Here is an 18,063-nt window from a genome sequence, read left to right as displayed (position 1 = left end):
ATATATATATATATATATATATATACATATGTATAATAATGATATATTATTAATATCAATATGATACGATAATTTACTAATACATAATGTATCATATGATACATGAATGTGATATGTATCATCGTACAATATAATACTGCATATAATTGCGTAAAATTACTCGGATATAAAATGCAAATTGAAAAAATAGCATTGTTACGACGTATATACTTGGTAGGAAACAAAGCATCAAATCTATTTTTTTCTAAATTTCAACGAGCATTAACCAAAAAAATGTTAAAATTTATTTCAAATTTATGAATGCTCTTTTGTAGCAATATCGCTAATATTATTAATTTTTAAAATGATTATATTAAATAAATAATGCATGGTATATATTCGAAACAATATTAATTAAAACAACTATTTAAATTTACTGATATAGGAATAATGGATATTATTGTTAAATCTATTTAACAAAAATTCTTTTTTTATTATACGAAAATCACGTATAATAAGTAATTTATTACAAATTTATACATATATGTATATAATAATATATATGTGTATGTATATATATATATACACACACACACACACACACACACACACACACACAGGGTGTACAAAAAGTCAATGAATTCATTAAATATCTTGAAAAATAACTATTTTTGAGAAAAATTTCAAACAAAAGTTGTAAGGTTTAAAAAGATGGATATACTAATCACATTCCTTTCACCAAGGCTGCGGTCGATTTGGACGTTTTCAGCGCTCTTCAATACCTTCATTCTTATTTTACATCTAATGAACTATAAAGACAGAATAATGATTACAGGCGCTTAAATCTACAATAGATGTTTTAAGTTTTAAGCCGTAAGAAACTAATCAATTACAACAGAATGTGAGAAGAATAATCGATTGTGTTCATCCATTTCTTATGGCTTAAGGTTAAAAAGTTATGATAAATCCGAAAGCGCGTGAGCGTTCAAATCGCAGTCTAATGGCTCCGGCGCGATGTTCGTCGCGCGCGACACATGATATCCAATAACCTATACCTTACTGTACACCTTTAGAATGAGAATATCAGTAAAGCTGTACATTCATTGGATATCGCGCTGGTGTGTTGGATGCATTAGTATTCAAACTCGCTTTTGTGTATTTCTATTTTGAAACGCAATCTGATTGTATTGACCTCTAAACACTTATTAGAGGCAGATGCCATTAATTAAGAAGATATCCATTTGACTTTGAATGACGTCGCCAAGGTCAGGTCAAAGTCAAATCAATTTTATTAAAATAAGGAATATCCTATTTTTAATGCAAGAATTTTAATAGCTGATGTCAAGAACTTTTCAAAACACTGTAATAAAGTTATTTTTTATTAAGTACTTTTCAAGTTGAAAGTTAAAGTATCGCCGATATTAGCAATACCCAACGCAATGTCCAACCTACAGCTAAAATATCTTGGACTTATCCACAAAAGCTGAAAAGCTATTAGATTCTGATATAAAAAATAGTGTTTCATTTAAAAAAATCGATCTGACCTTGGCAACGCCATCCAAGATTAAACATATGTGATTAGAATAATTTTTTTTAAACTGTTGTTTTTTAAACAACTTTTGAAATTTTTCTCAAAAATGTTTACTTTTCTCAAGATATTTAAAGAGCTTGGGACTTTTTAAACATTCTGTTTTGTACACCCTATATATAAATGTATACATGCATTTTAACAGAATTATGTGAATTCTAAAAGGAATTGATATTGAAAAGTTTTGGAGAGACTTCATACAGAAATATTTTGAAAATATTTACCAATACAATATACATATCCAACATAGAAAAGAAATAAAGATGCGAAAAATAGACATTCTCATAAAAGTGTGTAAATGTTGTAGATAAACCTTATTGTACATTCCAATGATAAAGCATGTGCATCAACCACAAATATGTAATCGAAAACGAGATATATTGCTCCAATATTATTATGGTGTTATTAATTCGCATTTCGCAAATATGTTGATGATTGTATATCGATAGTAGAATGCTCGATAGCATTGGCGAGATATCCCAAATTGATTACCTAAAAGATATTTGCATGATTTTTAATATTTGGACGATTAGATAATGCAGTATTAATTATTTTATGCTTTATTATTCAAATATAATTATAACAATTAATTGTAATTGATTATATTAAAAATTACATCCCCACAATTATAACATATCCATATGAATAATGGAAAAAAGTTTAGTTTCGTAGCATAGTATCATATATATATATGATAAAGACTCGAGATTTGAAATTGGATTGGAATTTAATCACTCAGAAAAAAGAAAACCAATCTCAAATTTATGAACTTTGAACTATATATCGAACTTTGCTGATTGATTAAATTCCAATCCAATCTTCAATTTCATAGTGAATTCGGCAGATTGCACTAGTGCGCACCCAGTGCGAACTTTTTCAATGCCACACATTCGGTTTATGAACTGTATCAGTCCATTTTGTCATATTCGGCAAATGAAAACTGATTCAGTATAGCTGAATTTATATTTGGGCTAACCAAATAAATGAACAAATTCAAGAAGTATTGCACTGACGTTTCTGACAGTACAATTTGGCATAGCACCAAAGTGATTTTGCATTTACACCGGGGCAGCACCAGAGTGCATGTGTGCCGAATTCGTCATCATTCTCTAGTCTGATTACGGCTTTATTAAATCTATTCTTTATAGTTGAACTAGTGTCATTCGTACTTAAAATAATAGACTTATATTTGATTTTTGATAAAAGAGAAAAAAAAGCTTTAGCGCTGTTTGCAGTGCGGCGATTAAAAACAGTCTATTGTGTAGACCACAGAAACATATGTATATATTGTATATGCTTATCTATTATTGTATATGAAATATCTAATAAGTACTGCATTATAAACTAATCGTTCAAATATTTATTTTAAATAAGTCACAAATTTTACTTTAATAGTATTTCATTGGTGTCAATAAGCGAAAAAAAGAACGTGAAACGACGCGGATTAATCTTTGGAGTGTCGACTACTGGAGCTGTTTGACTGTGAACGACGTTTAAATTTCGCTTGATTCGTGTCTGATACATTATCATTCCTCTTATATTTATTTTTATCGTAACGAGAGTTGATATCATTGTCCTGATGGGAATTCGAATTATTCCGACGTCGATCATTGCGCTTATCATAATGCCTGTTATCTCTTCCAGGTCTGTTGGTTCTGTAAGAATCTCGTCTTCGAGGAGAATAATTTCTCCGATTTCTTCTATCACGACTTCTACGATCATAATCTCTCTCTCTGGATCTTCGACGATCTCTTGAGCGAGAGCGTTCACGTCTTCTGTTAGTATCTTTAGAATCACGACGAGAGTTTCTATCATTGTAAGAACGGTTAGCATCACGTTTGAATGACTTCTCATATTTACTGTGCTTAATCTCCTCCTTGTTCTGTATAATATCATTCCCCTCTGCGTTTCTCTTTATGTTATTATCCTGTGTCAGTTTAGTCATAACTGCTGGTTCATCTGCTTGATCGTTCTCTTTATTCTCCATTAATTTCGTTGTGCATATATTGTTATCGAGATCTGGCAATTGATCATTTTCATTGGGATTCTCTACGAATCTCTTAATTCTGTCAATTTCACGTTGTTTAAACTCTTCTTCTTTCTTAAGACGCTCTTTTTCTATTTTCTGCAATATGAAACAACACAAAACAATTATATATTTTTGACATATCGCTCATTTGCTACATAACTCAAAAATGATCTTTTTTTTAGTTGTTTGTAGAAAAAGAACGGAAATACATATAAAGAAAAAAAGAACATACTTTAAACAAGAGAATATTCTTACTCCGTTTTAAAACAATCGTAAAAATGGATGAAAACTATTCTGTTCTTATGACAGTGTTCCCCTTGATAGTAAATGTAATTATAAAAAGTGATAAAATGCAAGTGAAATGTTTTTTTATTCAATGCGTATGCGTAGTCTATTTTCATTTATATATGCCTCTACAATCAATTATTATATCAAAATTGTATTTCAAAATGAATATTATAAAATTTTAATAAGTCAAAAAATATTGAATGAGATTCGTTTTTCTGGAAACCTGTTTTTTTTTAGCAAACTGTTGTTTTGTTGTAGTGAGCAATATAAATATTAAAATGTACCTGAAATTCATGTAATTTAATAGTACGATTTTGAGCTTGTTTCCAATGAGGTGGTGTCATACTTCTGGAACGACTTCGAGAAGGAGTATGATATCGCTGGAAATTTACATAAATGTGCATTCATAACGTTAAAGTTAGTAGCAAATGGATAAGATCAAAAGACAAATCAGTTGAATTAATCTGACGCTGTATTCATAACTATTCGTTGATTATATGTTTTAATTAATGAATTGAATAATCATGGTTTCTAAACATTCCTTAGTAGTTACCATAGCCATATTGAATCGTGACGTCAGAAGTGAGAAATGATGCTGACGCGTTAATTTTGATTCCGTGCTTTTTGTAAATAAAGACAATTTGGATAAAATGAAATGATAAGATCGCTTTAAAACAATTATAAAAATGGACGAAAGCTATTTTTTGCCCTTTAATAAATAAATAATTATAAAAAATAATAAAATAGACGTGAAGTGCTTTTATTCAATGCGCATGCGTAGCCTATTTTCGCTTACACATGCCTTTTATCATTTTTTATGATTATTTATCAATAAAAATGATTGTCAAGGGAAAATAAATATAGTTTTCGTTCATTTTTACAAATGTTTTAAAACAATCTCATCATTTTGTTTTATCCAAATTCTTTATTTACAAAATGGCACATAACAAAAATTAACGTGACATTTCTAACTACTGACTTCACGATTCAATATGGCTATGATGACTACTCAGGAGCCTCAATAACAATTTATATTAATCACTTACAAATATTCCTCTACCCTTGAAAATACGACCAGTCTTTCTATGAGATCGTACACGATCTCTTCCATAATGCTGTCTAAATTCCTTCTGATTTGCATTATTGGTAGACCCTGCCCTATATAAAAATTTATTTGCTGGTACTTCTGGAATTTCGTCGGGATCAATTTTGGTTACGGATACTAATGGATGAGGTTTCCCATCGTCTTCCTCAGAATCCCGAATCTCACCTTCTTCTGACTTTGCTCTCTTTTTACTGAAACAAGGTAGTGTAATTATTGCAATATTGAACATCCGGATGTACACTTTACATACCTTTTCTTGCTCTTCTTTTTCTTCTTTGTTTTATCAGCATAAGAATCAGACTCTGAATCTGCTGAACTACTTTGCTTCGCTTCTCGTTTTTTCACTGCAAACATATACACGTTATGACATAGATATATTTGACTTTCTATACTTATTTGAAAAATGGAAAACGATCATACCTTTACTTTTGATCTTCAAGACTAATTCGCCACAGTTCACAACCTTAGCATCTTGTAATGGACGTGACATTCGGTCTACTGGAAGTCCTTCAATATGCGTAATGATCTCTTGCCCAGACACTACTTCTCCAAAAACCACATGGACACTGAAAACAAAAACATTTTCATATAGACAAACAGGCTTTTAAACAAAGCAGGCTTGGATTATTTTTAATGATCAGTTAAAACAGAATATCTCAGGATCAATATGTATTAATGTATACTCACTTGTCGAGGTGAGGCGCTGGTTGTGTTGTACTACAACAACAAAATATGATTAAGGGGATGAGAGATGAACAGAAAGAGCCAGAGCTTTCATTGGTCATTGTGTTGTAGTAGTGATGTGCAGACCCCCTCACGACTACGCAAAAACATCGCTAAGTTATTCATTCCTCCAGAATGATTCTTATTCCTATGTTTTTTTCAACATTTGCCGTGAGTTCGCCGCATAAATATTATGGGAGTAATATTGTACATTTGTGTAAAATTAAAATTTGCTTTTACCATGCAATTAAATCTGTGGATCGTGTATATTTGGAACATATGATATAATTGGAAATTGGCTTCATATTGCTTGAATTTCCCACATTTATATGTACTCAAGTAAAAAAATTTTTGGGAAACTAAATATAAATGTTGTATTAACTTTATTTACCATATTTACATAAAACGCTCAATTATTAATAGAGAAAAGGCAAATTCAGAAAAGTATTCTCTAAAAAGAAATCTATTAATACAAGGAAAACACATAATAACCGTGTTGTAATATCTTGCTTGCTAAAGACTTGTAAGATTTTGCCATATATATAACAACATAATGTATATAATATTTACCTTAGTTTCAATTTACCTTTGTAAAACTTATTATTAAACTTACAGATTGTAAAATTTATACATGCATGTATGTATAAATATCACTTATCAATTTTATAGAGAATAATAACTTTACATATTATCTTAATGTACTTACATGAAAAATTGTGAACCATTGGTATCTTTACCACGATTCGCCATTGATAACAAGAATGGCTTGTTATGTTTCATAATAAAGTTTTCATCTGTAAAAAGAATCAATGATTGTTAAGAAGGCAGATTTTCATTTTTTCTTTTTAAATTAATGAAGAATTAATGAAGATAAATGAAGATTCTGTAACTAGAAATCTTATATATTTACCTCCAAATGTACCACCATAAATCGACTCGCCACCTGTTCCATTGCCTATCGAGAAATCTCCTCCTTGAATCATAAAATCTTTTACGACCCGATGAAAAACGATGCCTTTGTAATGCAACGGTTTGTTTGTTGTATTCCCAAGTCCTTTTTCTCCAGTACATAACGCTCGAAAATTCTCGCATGTTATGGGACAAGTGTCTGAAAATAGCTCAAAGACTATTCTGCCCATAGGCAGTCCGCCGACCTCAATGTCAAAGAATACTCTTGTGTTAACGTTAACCATGGTGTAAGGGTCTCTGAATTATCTGTAAGTGTCAAGAGAAATGAGCAATAAGCATGAAATTACATTACAAAATTGTGTAAATATTAGAGATTATGATTTTAAATGTGATACATGTGTACACGTGTATTTAGATTCATGTAAAAAAAAGATCTTTAATAAATATGTATATAAGATATAATAAATTATATAATACAAGATCCTGTGAATCCTCATGTTATGATTACATCTTGGTACATATATTTTGCACTCTCAGACTCTCGTTCCTTTTTTTATTGTACTTTTATTCCAAAGAAATATTAATATCAAGCTCGGCAATCGCAAAGCAATACAAATAAAAGAAAGTCAAACATGAGCAAATAATAATTGTTTGATCTTTCTTTTGTTATTTTTATTTTATGTCACTGCTATTTCCATTTTACATTCTGAATATCTTTTTTCATACATATAGCAACAGCCTCACATATCTTACTTTTCACTGTAAATATCTACCTTTTATTCCTATTGCATTAATTTTCTCATTATTAACACTTTTTTTTTTATTTGATTTTAATATTGAATTTAATATTGAATTTAATAAATCCAGTACTATTTTTTATTTTATTGTTTTTCAAATATCTTAATATAATTTTTAATTCTTCTTTAATTCTTCTTAAGATTCTTAATTCTCATTCTATCAATGTAAGATTAATTTTAATTTCAGTTTAATTTTATTCTTTTATATCTTTTTCAAAATTCTTAGAAAATAGAAAAAGATAAATTAAACCAAAATTAAAATTGTCTTATATTAGTGGAACTACTTTAAATGCTTATTAAAATCAATCTGATATTCATTTCTACCAATATAGATTAACTTTAATCTTGAACTTTAATTTACTTGTTATCTTCCTAATTTTTAGAACTATAAAAAAAAATAAAAAGTAAATTAAGTCGAGATTAAAATTAATTTGCATTAATAGAAATAGTCATTAATCAGATAAATAAAAATCATTCACAAGTGAGGGAATTTTTGTGAATTTTACTTATATAACCTAAGTGTACACGTATAAATGATATGATAGTGTTAAACAAAAGTAGATGACATATGCAATAAATTTAGGATTATGTAATGGATCTTGTATACAATGTATCATATAGTGCATTTGCTAACAAATTTGATTGGATACACTCAGTGTATTAAAGGCATCATACACAAATTGATATAATAATATTTATATAATAATATTGATATAATAATATTTAAATATAAAATCAAATATTTAATATAAATTTAAAATCATGAGATTCTTAATTTCATATTTTATTGTGCAGTTAAGTAAAATCTGTATAATTCGTAATGTTTGCATTTTACTTTTATGTTTAGATTAAATCAATGTATAATGGCTATGTTTACATCGTGTGCTTAGCCTGCGATCTATATCCCAAATTTGATCTAAATTATTTAGGCTTCATGCTGTAAATACTTAGTGTCTGATCCAACTTAGCTTTAGATCAGATCTCGTTTTTTTAGTAGCCTGGCCTAAAATAAATATTTTCTCAGTGTAAATGAAAGAGATAAAACATGAGATGGCTCTATGTAATTCGGATTAATGTGTGGACTATGATCCTGTCAATTTTTAAGTCTGTTTCAGTGTAGATCTAATTTGGATCATGATATAGGTTGTATCGCTATCAAGCCATTGGATGTAATGACTTTAATATATACTATTTACTGCACACTAGTGCAGCCAAAAATTCATTATTCATTGATTGAATTTATACTAAACTATATTAATACACATTAAAAAGACTGTTTTATATAAATTATCTAAATGTAATGGCATAATTCAACTTCGACAATGAAATAATAAATGCATGTTCTAAATAATATGACAATAATGTGACAATATCATTATTGGATACTTAATTATATAAAATATTTATGTTTTTACATTTAACTTTGCTAATTTCACACAGATAAAAAAATTAGCTATTCTTAAATTAGCCATAGAATGCTTATATATAAGCAAAAATATTGTAATTTGATTTCAAAATACTTGTTTTGATTGAATTTGTACAAGATTTTTAATTGAGCAAGTCCTGAATTGAAAGTAATACTTACAGTAATTCAATCAAATCAAAATTACAATGTCTCAAGTAAGATTGTAATAGATTTGTTCAAAACTGAGCAAAAATTTCGGCTAAAAAGAACAAGCCTAATATTTCTGCTTATATGAACATATTAAGATTGATTTAAGAATAGTCTTTCTGTGCATATGTACTGTTTTTATTATGCACTAATCTAATACAAATTATATCAGCAAATTTGATTTATATTCTAATACAATACAAATTATATTAGAATATAAATCAATTCGCTAATGATCCATTATAATTAATTCACAAATGATTCTATTTGAAATGACTTTGCGATTTCATTTCACATGTCGAGAATGGCGTGCCATTCTCTTTCGTTTCAATCATTTCAAATAAAAAAAACGTGACAATGGGAGGAAGCAAGAGACGATAATAACTATCGATTACATGCGCACGTCCGTGGAAATCTTGAAAAAGTTGGATACTAAGGTTAAAGGCTAGTGAGAATCGTATAGTGAGCTTACCTCCAGAATACTTAAGATTAATTGAACTGCCCTCGACGCACGATTCAATCAAATCTGTGGAATGTACTCGGCGTTATCAATTATCCCGACGTGTGCATTCAATCACGTTCTCTCTGAAAGAATTGAGAGTGCCTAAAAATCCGGATTATTCCAGACAGGTCGCTCAAAGAGATCCGTTGAGAAGTTCGATCAAAAAATGGCTAATGTATTAACTATTTAACTGTTAACAGATTAAAGGTATATTTTTAAAGGTTCTTGGATCTCTTCAGTGATGCCAACTGATGCCAACATACATGCCATGGTAGAAAGGATAACATGATGGCTGCGATCGATTTGGATGTTCACGCGCTTTAAGTGCTTGTAATCATTATTCTATCTTTATCATTTATTAAACGTAAAATAAAGCTGGAAACACAATAAAAAGTACAAGCAATAGAAACAGGGAATAGGAGATTTCAACTTATCAGAACCAGAATAATAGAATGGATGCTTTCTGATAGGTTGAAATCTTTTATTCCCTGTTCCTATTACTTGTTCTTTTCGTTGTTTTTCCAGCTTAAGAATAGAACTACTGAAAGCGCTGAAAGTGTCTAAAGCCCATTCTACAATGAGTAGTAGCAATAGTAATAAAGGAATAGGCGTAGAAAACAAACCAATCATAATCGAATGTGAGAAGGATAATCAACCATGATTAGTTGATTTCTATGCCTATTCTTTAATTCACTACTGCTATTGCTCATTGTAGAATGGACTTAAATCGACCGCAGTCAGTGTGCATTCATAATTCTTTTCTTAATTAATGATTCCTACCTCCATGAAGCGGAGATAATATGATCAGGAGGTCGATTGTGTATCTCGAAACTTTAGTGTCATGGCTGCGTTCAGCGAACTCAAGAATTGAGTGATATATTCTTGCTACAGATTCTTCTTTTTATTCTTTTAAGGATTTTAAGGATTATTCTTCTAAGATCTAAAATGCTGATTGGATCTAAAAGAATACACCAATAATAGTGAGCACTTACTCAAGTACTGAATCTGCTGAACTCAGCCAATGATAAAAGTGATTTACTCTCTCACTTGATTGGATAGTTTTCATCATAGTGGAAATGTGACATTTCTCACATGACATGGCCTAGTTTCTACCGAGGGTTTAATTCGAATCAGAACGTAAGAACCAACTAACTACAGTCGAGCATTCTCTTGTCGTTCTGCTGAAATACTCGACTGTAGTTGATTGATTCTTACATTCAGATCCGGATTAAACCCTCGGTGGAAACTAGACCATTACTCGACAAGAAATCCCTAACAGCACAAAGTCGACTCTAAGTCGACTCTGAATCGACTATAACTTCTAGACATGAAAAAAATGAAGTCCGTAAGTCGACTTTGACAACTTTAGACAACTTGGAGACGTCTCTAAATCATATAATGTCCACTTTAAAGACTGTAAGCTGACTTTAAGTCAACTATTCTAAACTGGTCCGATTCACAACGCTCACAGCATTCTGTTCATCCTTGTTTAACTATAGTTAAACAATAAGGACAAAATGATTTCATATTTAAGCTTTATGAACGAAAATCGCACTAAATATCCTAAAGACTAGATCTCCCTCGATATTGGAAAGATGTCTGTACAATTCAACTTACAGTTGACAACTTACAACATATTGACGTTTGTACTATTAGGGATACATCGAATTACTCAGCAAACGAGAATGGATTAAAATGGATTGAAATTTTTTTTTATCCGAATGCGTATTTTAAATAGCGAATACTTTTTTTTTGGATTTAATTGAATTCAATTGGATTCAATTGGATTAAAAAACTGCATTTCCTATTCAAAATTTTGAATTGAACAGCATTCACAATATGTGTGTGTGTGTGTGTGTGTGTGTGTGTGTGTGTGTGTGTTGTGCACAGAAAAAGCTAATATTATTTTTTAGATTGAAAAGCATACAGATATGCTCTATTCAATTCCTATAAATGAATAAACATACATTTAGGATTGAAAAATATTCATTTTAACATTCATGAATCAATATTTCGAAAAATCTGAATCCATTTCAATTTATTTCAATTCATTCTCGTTTGCTGAGATATTATATATAAATGAGATTATGTAACTCAGAAAAGATAGTTCACGTTTCGTAGTCATTTGAAGCGAGATTGGCGCGCAAAAAAGTGTTCTTCCATCAAGACAACGCGCCGTCCCATAAGTCGACCGCAATGACAAAACTACGAATTGGGCTATGAATTGATTCCTCATCCACTCTATTCTCCGGATTTGGCCCCGTGTGACTTCTTTCTGTTCTCAAACTTAAAAACTTGGCGTTGAGAAGAAATTCTCGTCAAATGAGGAAGTCATTGTCGCCGTCAATGAGTATTTTGTAGACTTTGAGACAGCCTACTTCAAATGACTACCAAACGTGAACTATGCGTCCTTTCTGGCTGAAATCTGGCCTGAAGGGATTCGAAGAGTGGATCTTTCGAGATGTCGTGTCATCAAAATGGATTGTAGCGCCATTTCATGGAAATTTACCAAACTTATCAAACGATCCACGTAATTAATTAATATGTATTATTTAATATAATTAATTAATATGTACGTTGCGTAATCAATACGTTATATTACTTGTTATATTCTGTTTTATTACAGCCATATAACAGTATAATATAACTTCTTTTGTTGGGGATAATTAAAAATTCTTCATATTGAATCCGCCATTTTAAATTTTTAACTTCACACATTTTTTATTTCAGCTTTGCAATCAGTGATCAAAAAAAATTACACAACATATTCCTGGCATATTCGATGGCTATGTTATAATATTTCTAACTCATGAAGAAAGTGCATGGTGTGTGAGAACAATCTTTTTAGAGCGGTCTTTTTACTGTCTAGACTGCGACTTCTAAGTATTTTAGTTCTAAGCGAGTAGAATGTATTATGGGAAAAAGTTCGTGACGTTTTTCCCGTTAGATGTAACGGGAAAAACGCCATGAACTTTTTCCCACACCTAATATTACTTTTCCTTGTTCGGTTTAGCCAATAAGCACTACTATCTATATACTTCACGTAACAGATTTTCTAACCTCAATAGTCAACTTTAAAGCGGGGAACACAGATTCTTGTATAAAATATGTGAGGCATAAGAAAATCAACCAATCAAAAATCCTTTCTTTCACGGAAAGGAAGAAAATAAGGACTTTGATTGGTTCATTTTCTTGTGCCTCATATATTATGCATAAGAAATTTAATCAATCTGAGATTTTTATTTCATAGAAAAGAAAGAAACAAAGGATGTTGATTGATATATTTTCTTATGTATTACGTGTTATGTGTTATGCAAGAGTTTGTGCTCCCCGCTTTACGCTCAATATACTCACTTTGTAGGATAGTTCCGGATTTTTTCTGCCAGATTCTTTCATTTTACGCATCGTTTCAAAAATGCGTCGAATGAGCCTAATTTCGAAATCGGAAGATAACTATTCTAAAGAATTATCTAAAATTTATCAATATGATTGGTTTATATATTTAGCCAATGGCGTTCAAGAGACTCAACAGTTGAGTGAGCGCTCGCTGCTATTGATGCATTTTTCCAGATCTAAAATGCTGATTGGATGATTTAAAAAATACACTAATATCAAGCATTTACCCAATTATTAAGTCCGCTGAACACAGCGTCTTGATGTATTCTAAAATGTTAATTGGATGGATCTAAAATCCTGAAGTTTTACCTTAGGTCTGTTCTTTTTAAAGTTCTTGCAAAGTTCATCTATTCTCTTTTTCTCTTTAACGGCGAGAGAAAAAGAAAAATGAATCATGTAAGAACTTTAACTAAAAGAACATCCTCGTATTAATTTCACCATAGTGCTGCCGATGTTGAACGATCAACAGTTTACCAAAAACATTACAGGTGTGAAAGTTGACGTGTGAGTGAAGAGTCAAAAAGTTTCACGAAGCTTTGTTATATTCGTACACGATTTAATATTTCTTTGGAGCACGCATTTTTGTCCCGGTAGCCGCAAGCATGTCCAATAAGTTCGAAATGTAAGTGCTTTTATCGCGGACAGGTTTTTTTTCGAGGTTAGACGCGCGTCCATTTCTAATAATACATTAACTTTAGTCTCGGTTTAATTTACTTTTTATTTTCTTCTAGTTTTAAGAATTAAGAAAGATTAAAATTAAATCGAATCTAATTAGAAATGGGCCTATACATAATAGGACGTCGATCCGAATAAACGTTCCTATTGCATTCTTATCTGAGCGAAATTTCAATTTCAACTCTCGACAATGAAAAGGAGATAACCAATATTGATTAGGATTTATGATTTCTCTTATGAGCCAATCGTTTTATCTTAACAAACGATTATCTTGTTATATGGTATCTATTTTGTTAACGTAAATATGATTGATTTCTTATTGTTTGATAATAGAAAAAGAAGATTAGATCACGGCGATTTATTTAGAAATAGAGTATTTCTGCCAATTAAAGGTTTTTTTTTCGAAGAATGTTCTGCATAATACAATAAGTTAGAATGAAACTAGGCCTGTTCTTTTTAGCTAAATTTTTTGCATAGTTTATTTGTTTCTTTTTTTTTCCATGTTGAAAAGAAAAAGAGCAACTATATGCAAGAAAGATGAATTATGCAAGAAGTTTAATTAAAAAGAACAGGTCTTATATTTGTTGCATCAATTTATAATATTTTTCGAAAAAACATCTTAAAGTTAATCAACATTTATTAAAGCCATCCTTATTAATCCTCCAGAGCTGATAATAGGCCTATTGAAGACACTTAATATATTCTTTGTTACATTTATAAATTAATTGAATAAATTTAAAAAATTAAAATCTATTAAACAAAAGCCAAACTCAAGTTTATAAAAGATGTTAGTATATTCTAATAAATTTGAAAATGATCTATAATAAATAGTTATCTATAATAAGTAGTAGGTTTTGACTTTATTCATTTTCTCATTCTTCATTAGCTACATTAAAATAATATAAAATCATCAATTATAAATTACATCAAGAGTTAATAATACTAGAATCAAAGGTTGTCATTTCTTTTGTAAGCTAACAGATTCTGTATCATTGTCTAATGTATTGTCTCTTTTTTATCTAGGATCTTTACTCTGTCTTTGCTTTTTATCATTCTCTTTTCTCATCATATTCCAATAATCATTTATCATTAAGTTTATCATCTATGTAAAACACATTATAAAAATCAGTATTCTACTTTAACTTACAAAAGTTTAAGAGCTTACAAATATATATAGATATCAGTTAAATAATAAAATTCACAAAATTAAAAATTGCAAATCCATCTGACTTTATTGTTATTTAATCACATGGAATTAAATTTATGTTAACTAAAAGGTATTAATTAAGTATAATTTAATATAGGTTTTCACAGACTCAACATCAATAATAACTGCGCTACAGATTTTGACATCAGTTTTGGAGGATTAATATGTAACAAATGCTTGAGGTATTTGATTTCTGTTATGTTTGATTTACAATTATGATAGCACTTACAGGTTGAAAGCCACAGAAGACAGTGGAGATGAAGAGTCTCAATCAAAGGATAATCAAAAAGCAGAAAAGAGTCCATTAGTGAGTAGAACAGAGACCTTGTTAATGATGGAAGTACATTAGCGTCAATAAAAATCTGAAGATATCAATATTTTGTTAATAGCCTTCAATAGAGATAAGTCCAAATGAGCATAAATTACAATATGCTTATGCACTGTGGTATAGCCGGCGTAGTCCTGGCAAGACTAATATACAAAGTTACGACCAAAATTTAAAATTGGTCGGCAGGTTTGCAAGTGTAGAGCAGTTCTGGGGTCTTTACAGTCATTTAGTACGACCATCGGATCTTACGACACATACAGATTTCCATCTTTTCAAAGTTGGTATAAAACCCATGTGGGAGGTAAGCATTATCTTTTCCTTTTTATTTGTGAGTGCAAAAAGTATTAATACAAGTGAGATATCTTAAAAATCTTTATTTTTAAAAAATAAATATTAATTAACAATTCATTAACAAATCATAAAATAGATTACCTATCGTAAAATTATTTTATCTAAGAACAAATAATAATTAAAATATATTATTTTAATGATGAAAATGAAAAAGTGTACTATTGTGGACGCACAAAAAGTATCTATACAATTGAAAAATTTAGATCATTCTAAAAAAGAAAAAGTTCTTCTAAAATTATAAACACTATTATTTTCGTTAAGTTTTTTTGTTTATATATATTTTGTTTATATTAGAACAATATATTCATTGTTAATAAATTGCTAATTTATTTTCTACAAATAAAGCTTTTTTTTTTATAAAAATTTTTCCTGCAAGAATGCTTTTTGCATTCACTGTGTTTATTGCATATATATATTATGTATCAGTTTCCTTCTTTCTAGGACGAAGCGAATCAAAAAGGTGGCAAGTGGATAGTGAGATTACGAAAAGGTTTAGTCTCTAGATGTTGGGAAAATCTTATATTGGCAATATTAGGAGAACAATTTATGGTAGGAGAAGAAATATGTGGCGCCGTTGTATCTATAAGATTTCAGGTAGGCGAGAGATTATGCCTATTTTCAGTTTACATAAAATATAAAAACTTTTTTTTTTATTGAATAAATTGGTTAATTTGATAGGAGGATATAATATGTGTATGGAATAAAACAGCGTCAGATGTGACGATAACAGCACGAATTAGAGATACTTTGAGAAGAGTATTACATCTTCCACCTACCGCCACTATGGAATATAAAACTCACAACGACAGTTTGAAGAATGTACATCGAAATCTCTAAAGCTGTATAATTTTGAAAACGAGACATATTAAAACTTCCCTGATAGATTTAAGGTAATTTAAACAATTTGACATCGAAAATCATTCAAAGAGAGATTTTTCTTTTATCTAATTTATGTTACGTTTTTCTGAAAATACAGCCGATTTCTTATTATACTTCCCAAAGGATCACATATAAGAAAAAAGTAAAAAAGACGTGAAATGTTGGGAAACATCCATTGATATTTGATGATACACTTCAATCATAAGTATCTGTGTTGTAACTTATGTTAATAATGACTATACGTCAAAATAAATAAATAAACGTCTTTATTTCCATGATGTTTAATATGAAGAAAAAATTTGTGACTGTGTATCCTATGAGTAGATGAATATGTATTGCATCTCTGTCCAGTTTTGCGAAAATAGGTTTCTTGAAATGATTGTTGCTTGTATTAACATTAATTCTAGAAAACTAATAAATGTTAATAACCAGGCAATGAGAGCATTAATACATCACGTTGGAATGCATTTAATATAATATATTGTTGACAATTTCACGTCAGATTAAATAAAAAATTGATTGATGTAAGAATTAACATATATCTATATTCTCTCTCACACAATCTTTGTTTCTCTAGTCTTAAATTGGAAAGAAATCATTAAAATCTATAAAGATGCCTTCATTAAAACCTATAAATCTATAAAGAGCTTCCTCCAATTTCTAACACAAATGTTGTATACAAGATCCAATGTAATGACTGTGATGCAACCTGTGTTAGATAAATAAAAGACGTTTATTAGAAAGAGAATTAATGAACACAAAAATCACATAAATAGAAAAACCAATCATTGATTCATCACTCAACATACGTTGGAACACATGAATTTGAATGGGAAAATATTGTGATATTACTTACAAAAAAATATTGGAGTAAAAGTTAATTTCGGAAATATGAAACATTCAAATTCCAAATTCCAAATTGAAATTATAAATTAATAGTTTGAACGTACAATCGGATACGGAGTTTCTGCACTATTCATTATGGAAAAATTTAAATAGGGACATTAAGTATTCACTTTAATTGTGTTTTGCAAAATTGACATTACAATAGTTTGACTAATAATTTATGTATTACTTTGAACTGACATGGCTCTTGGATTAAATTTGACAGTTATCATAGGTGATATTTGACTTTCATCAAGATTTTTCAACCGATATTTCTATATTTCATATTAGATTAAAATTTTACACTGTAACATGTTGCATATGGAATTACTGATCTATTGAGGTACAGGATGAGTTGAAAAATATAAATTTATATAATTTTATCATAATTTAAGTAAATTTGTACATTATTACTCTTTAATAGTCACTTGATTAAGCAGCAAAGAGACAAAATGACAGTTTTCAACTGTACAGTAGAGAAAAACTCATTCTCTGTCAGCTTTAGAAATTAAATTCTAATAACTATGGACCAAGAAAGTTTATATCAACATATTGAAAGAAAATTAATTGTACTCAACAAATTACTGAAAATGATTTGAAAGAAACATTCACACATCAATCAATTTATATTTAATCTTCTAATGTGAAATTGTCAACATATTAATTGCACTCCAATTACCGCGATGTATTAATTCTCTCATTGCCCGGTTATTAATATTTATTAGTTTTCGTTTAAATTTGAAGAAAGTTCTATTAAAAAACTTAATATCATTTATTAATTCTAAAGTTTCTATATGTATAAAAAAAAAT

At 29.5% G+C, this 18,063-nt stretch overlaps 2 protein-coding genes across 4 annotated transcripts; one reads left to right on the top strand and one right to left on the bottom strand.

Moving 5' to 3' along the window:
• Positions 1-2,411: 2,411 nt before the first annotated feature.
• Positions 2,412-9,692, bottom strand: LOC108685036 (peptidyl-prolyl cis-trans isomerase G). Of its 2 annotated transcripts, XM_018189645.1 has the most exons (9): positions 9,503-9,692; positions 6,623-6,927; positions 6,419-6,506; positions 5,677-5,706; positions 5,410-5,555; positions 5,240-5,333; positions 4,931-5,180; positions 4,169-4,264; positions 2,412-3,692 (listed from the first exon to the last, which is right to left on the bottom strand). In XM_018189645.1, the coding sequence occupies exons 2-9, from the start codon at positions 6,903-6,905 to the stop codon at positions 3,012-3,014; spliced, it is 1,668 nt and encodes a 555-aa protein (XP_018045134.1). In that variant the 5' UTR covers positions 6,906-6,927; positions 9,503-9,692; the 3' UTR covers positions 2,412-3,011. The 2 variants fall into 2 exon arrangements, with proteins under 2 accessions (XP_018045134.1, XP_018045135.1); XM_018189646.1 differs by lacking the exon at positions 9,503-9,692 and having other exon boundaries at positions 5,677-5,809; positions 6,623-6,679.
• Positions 9,693-13,309: 3,617 nt separating this feature from the next.
• Positions 13,310-16,637, top strand: LOC108685051 (eukaryotic translation initiation factor 4E type 2-like). Of its 2 annotated transcripts, none has more exons than XM_018189670.1 (6): positions 13,310-13,550; positions 15,042-15,117; positions 15,200-15,439; positions 15,931-16,083; positions 16,168-16,379; positions 16,466-16,637. In XM_018189670.1, the coding sequence occupies exons 1-5, from the start codon at positions 13,531-13,533 to the stop codon at positions 16,324-16,326; spliced, it is 648 nt and encodes a 215-aa protein (XP_018045159.1). In that variant the 5' UTR covers positions 13,310-13,530; the 3' UTR covers positions 16,327-16,379; positions 16,466-16,637. The 2 variants fall into 2 exon arrangements, with proteins under 2 accessions (XP_018045159.1, XP_018045158.1); XM_018189669.1 differs by having other exon boundaries at positions 15,033-15,117.
• The last annotated feature ends 1,426 nt before the right edge of the window (positions 16,638-18,063 follow it).

The sequence above is a fragment of the Atta colombica genome, unplaced genomic scaffold, assembly GCF_001594045.1.
Source record: "Atta colombica isolate Treedump-2 unplaced genomic scaffold, Acol1.0 scaffold145, whole genome shotgun sequence".
Classification (NCBI taxonomy): Eukaryota; Metazoa; Arthropoda; class Insecta; order Hymenoptera; family Formicidae; genus Atta; species Atta colombica.
The sequence above is the reverse complement of the archived record's forward strand: the minus strand, read 5'-3'. Positions and strand labels throughout refer to the sequence as shown.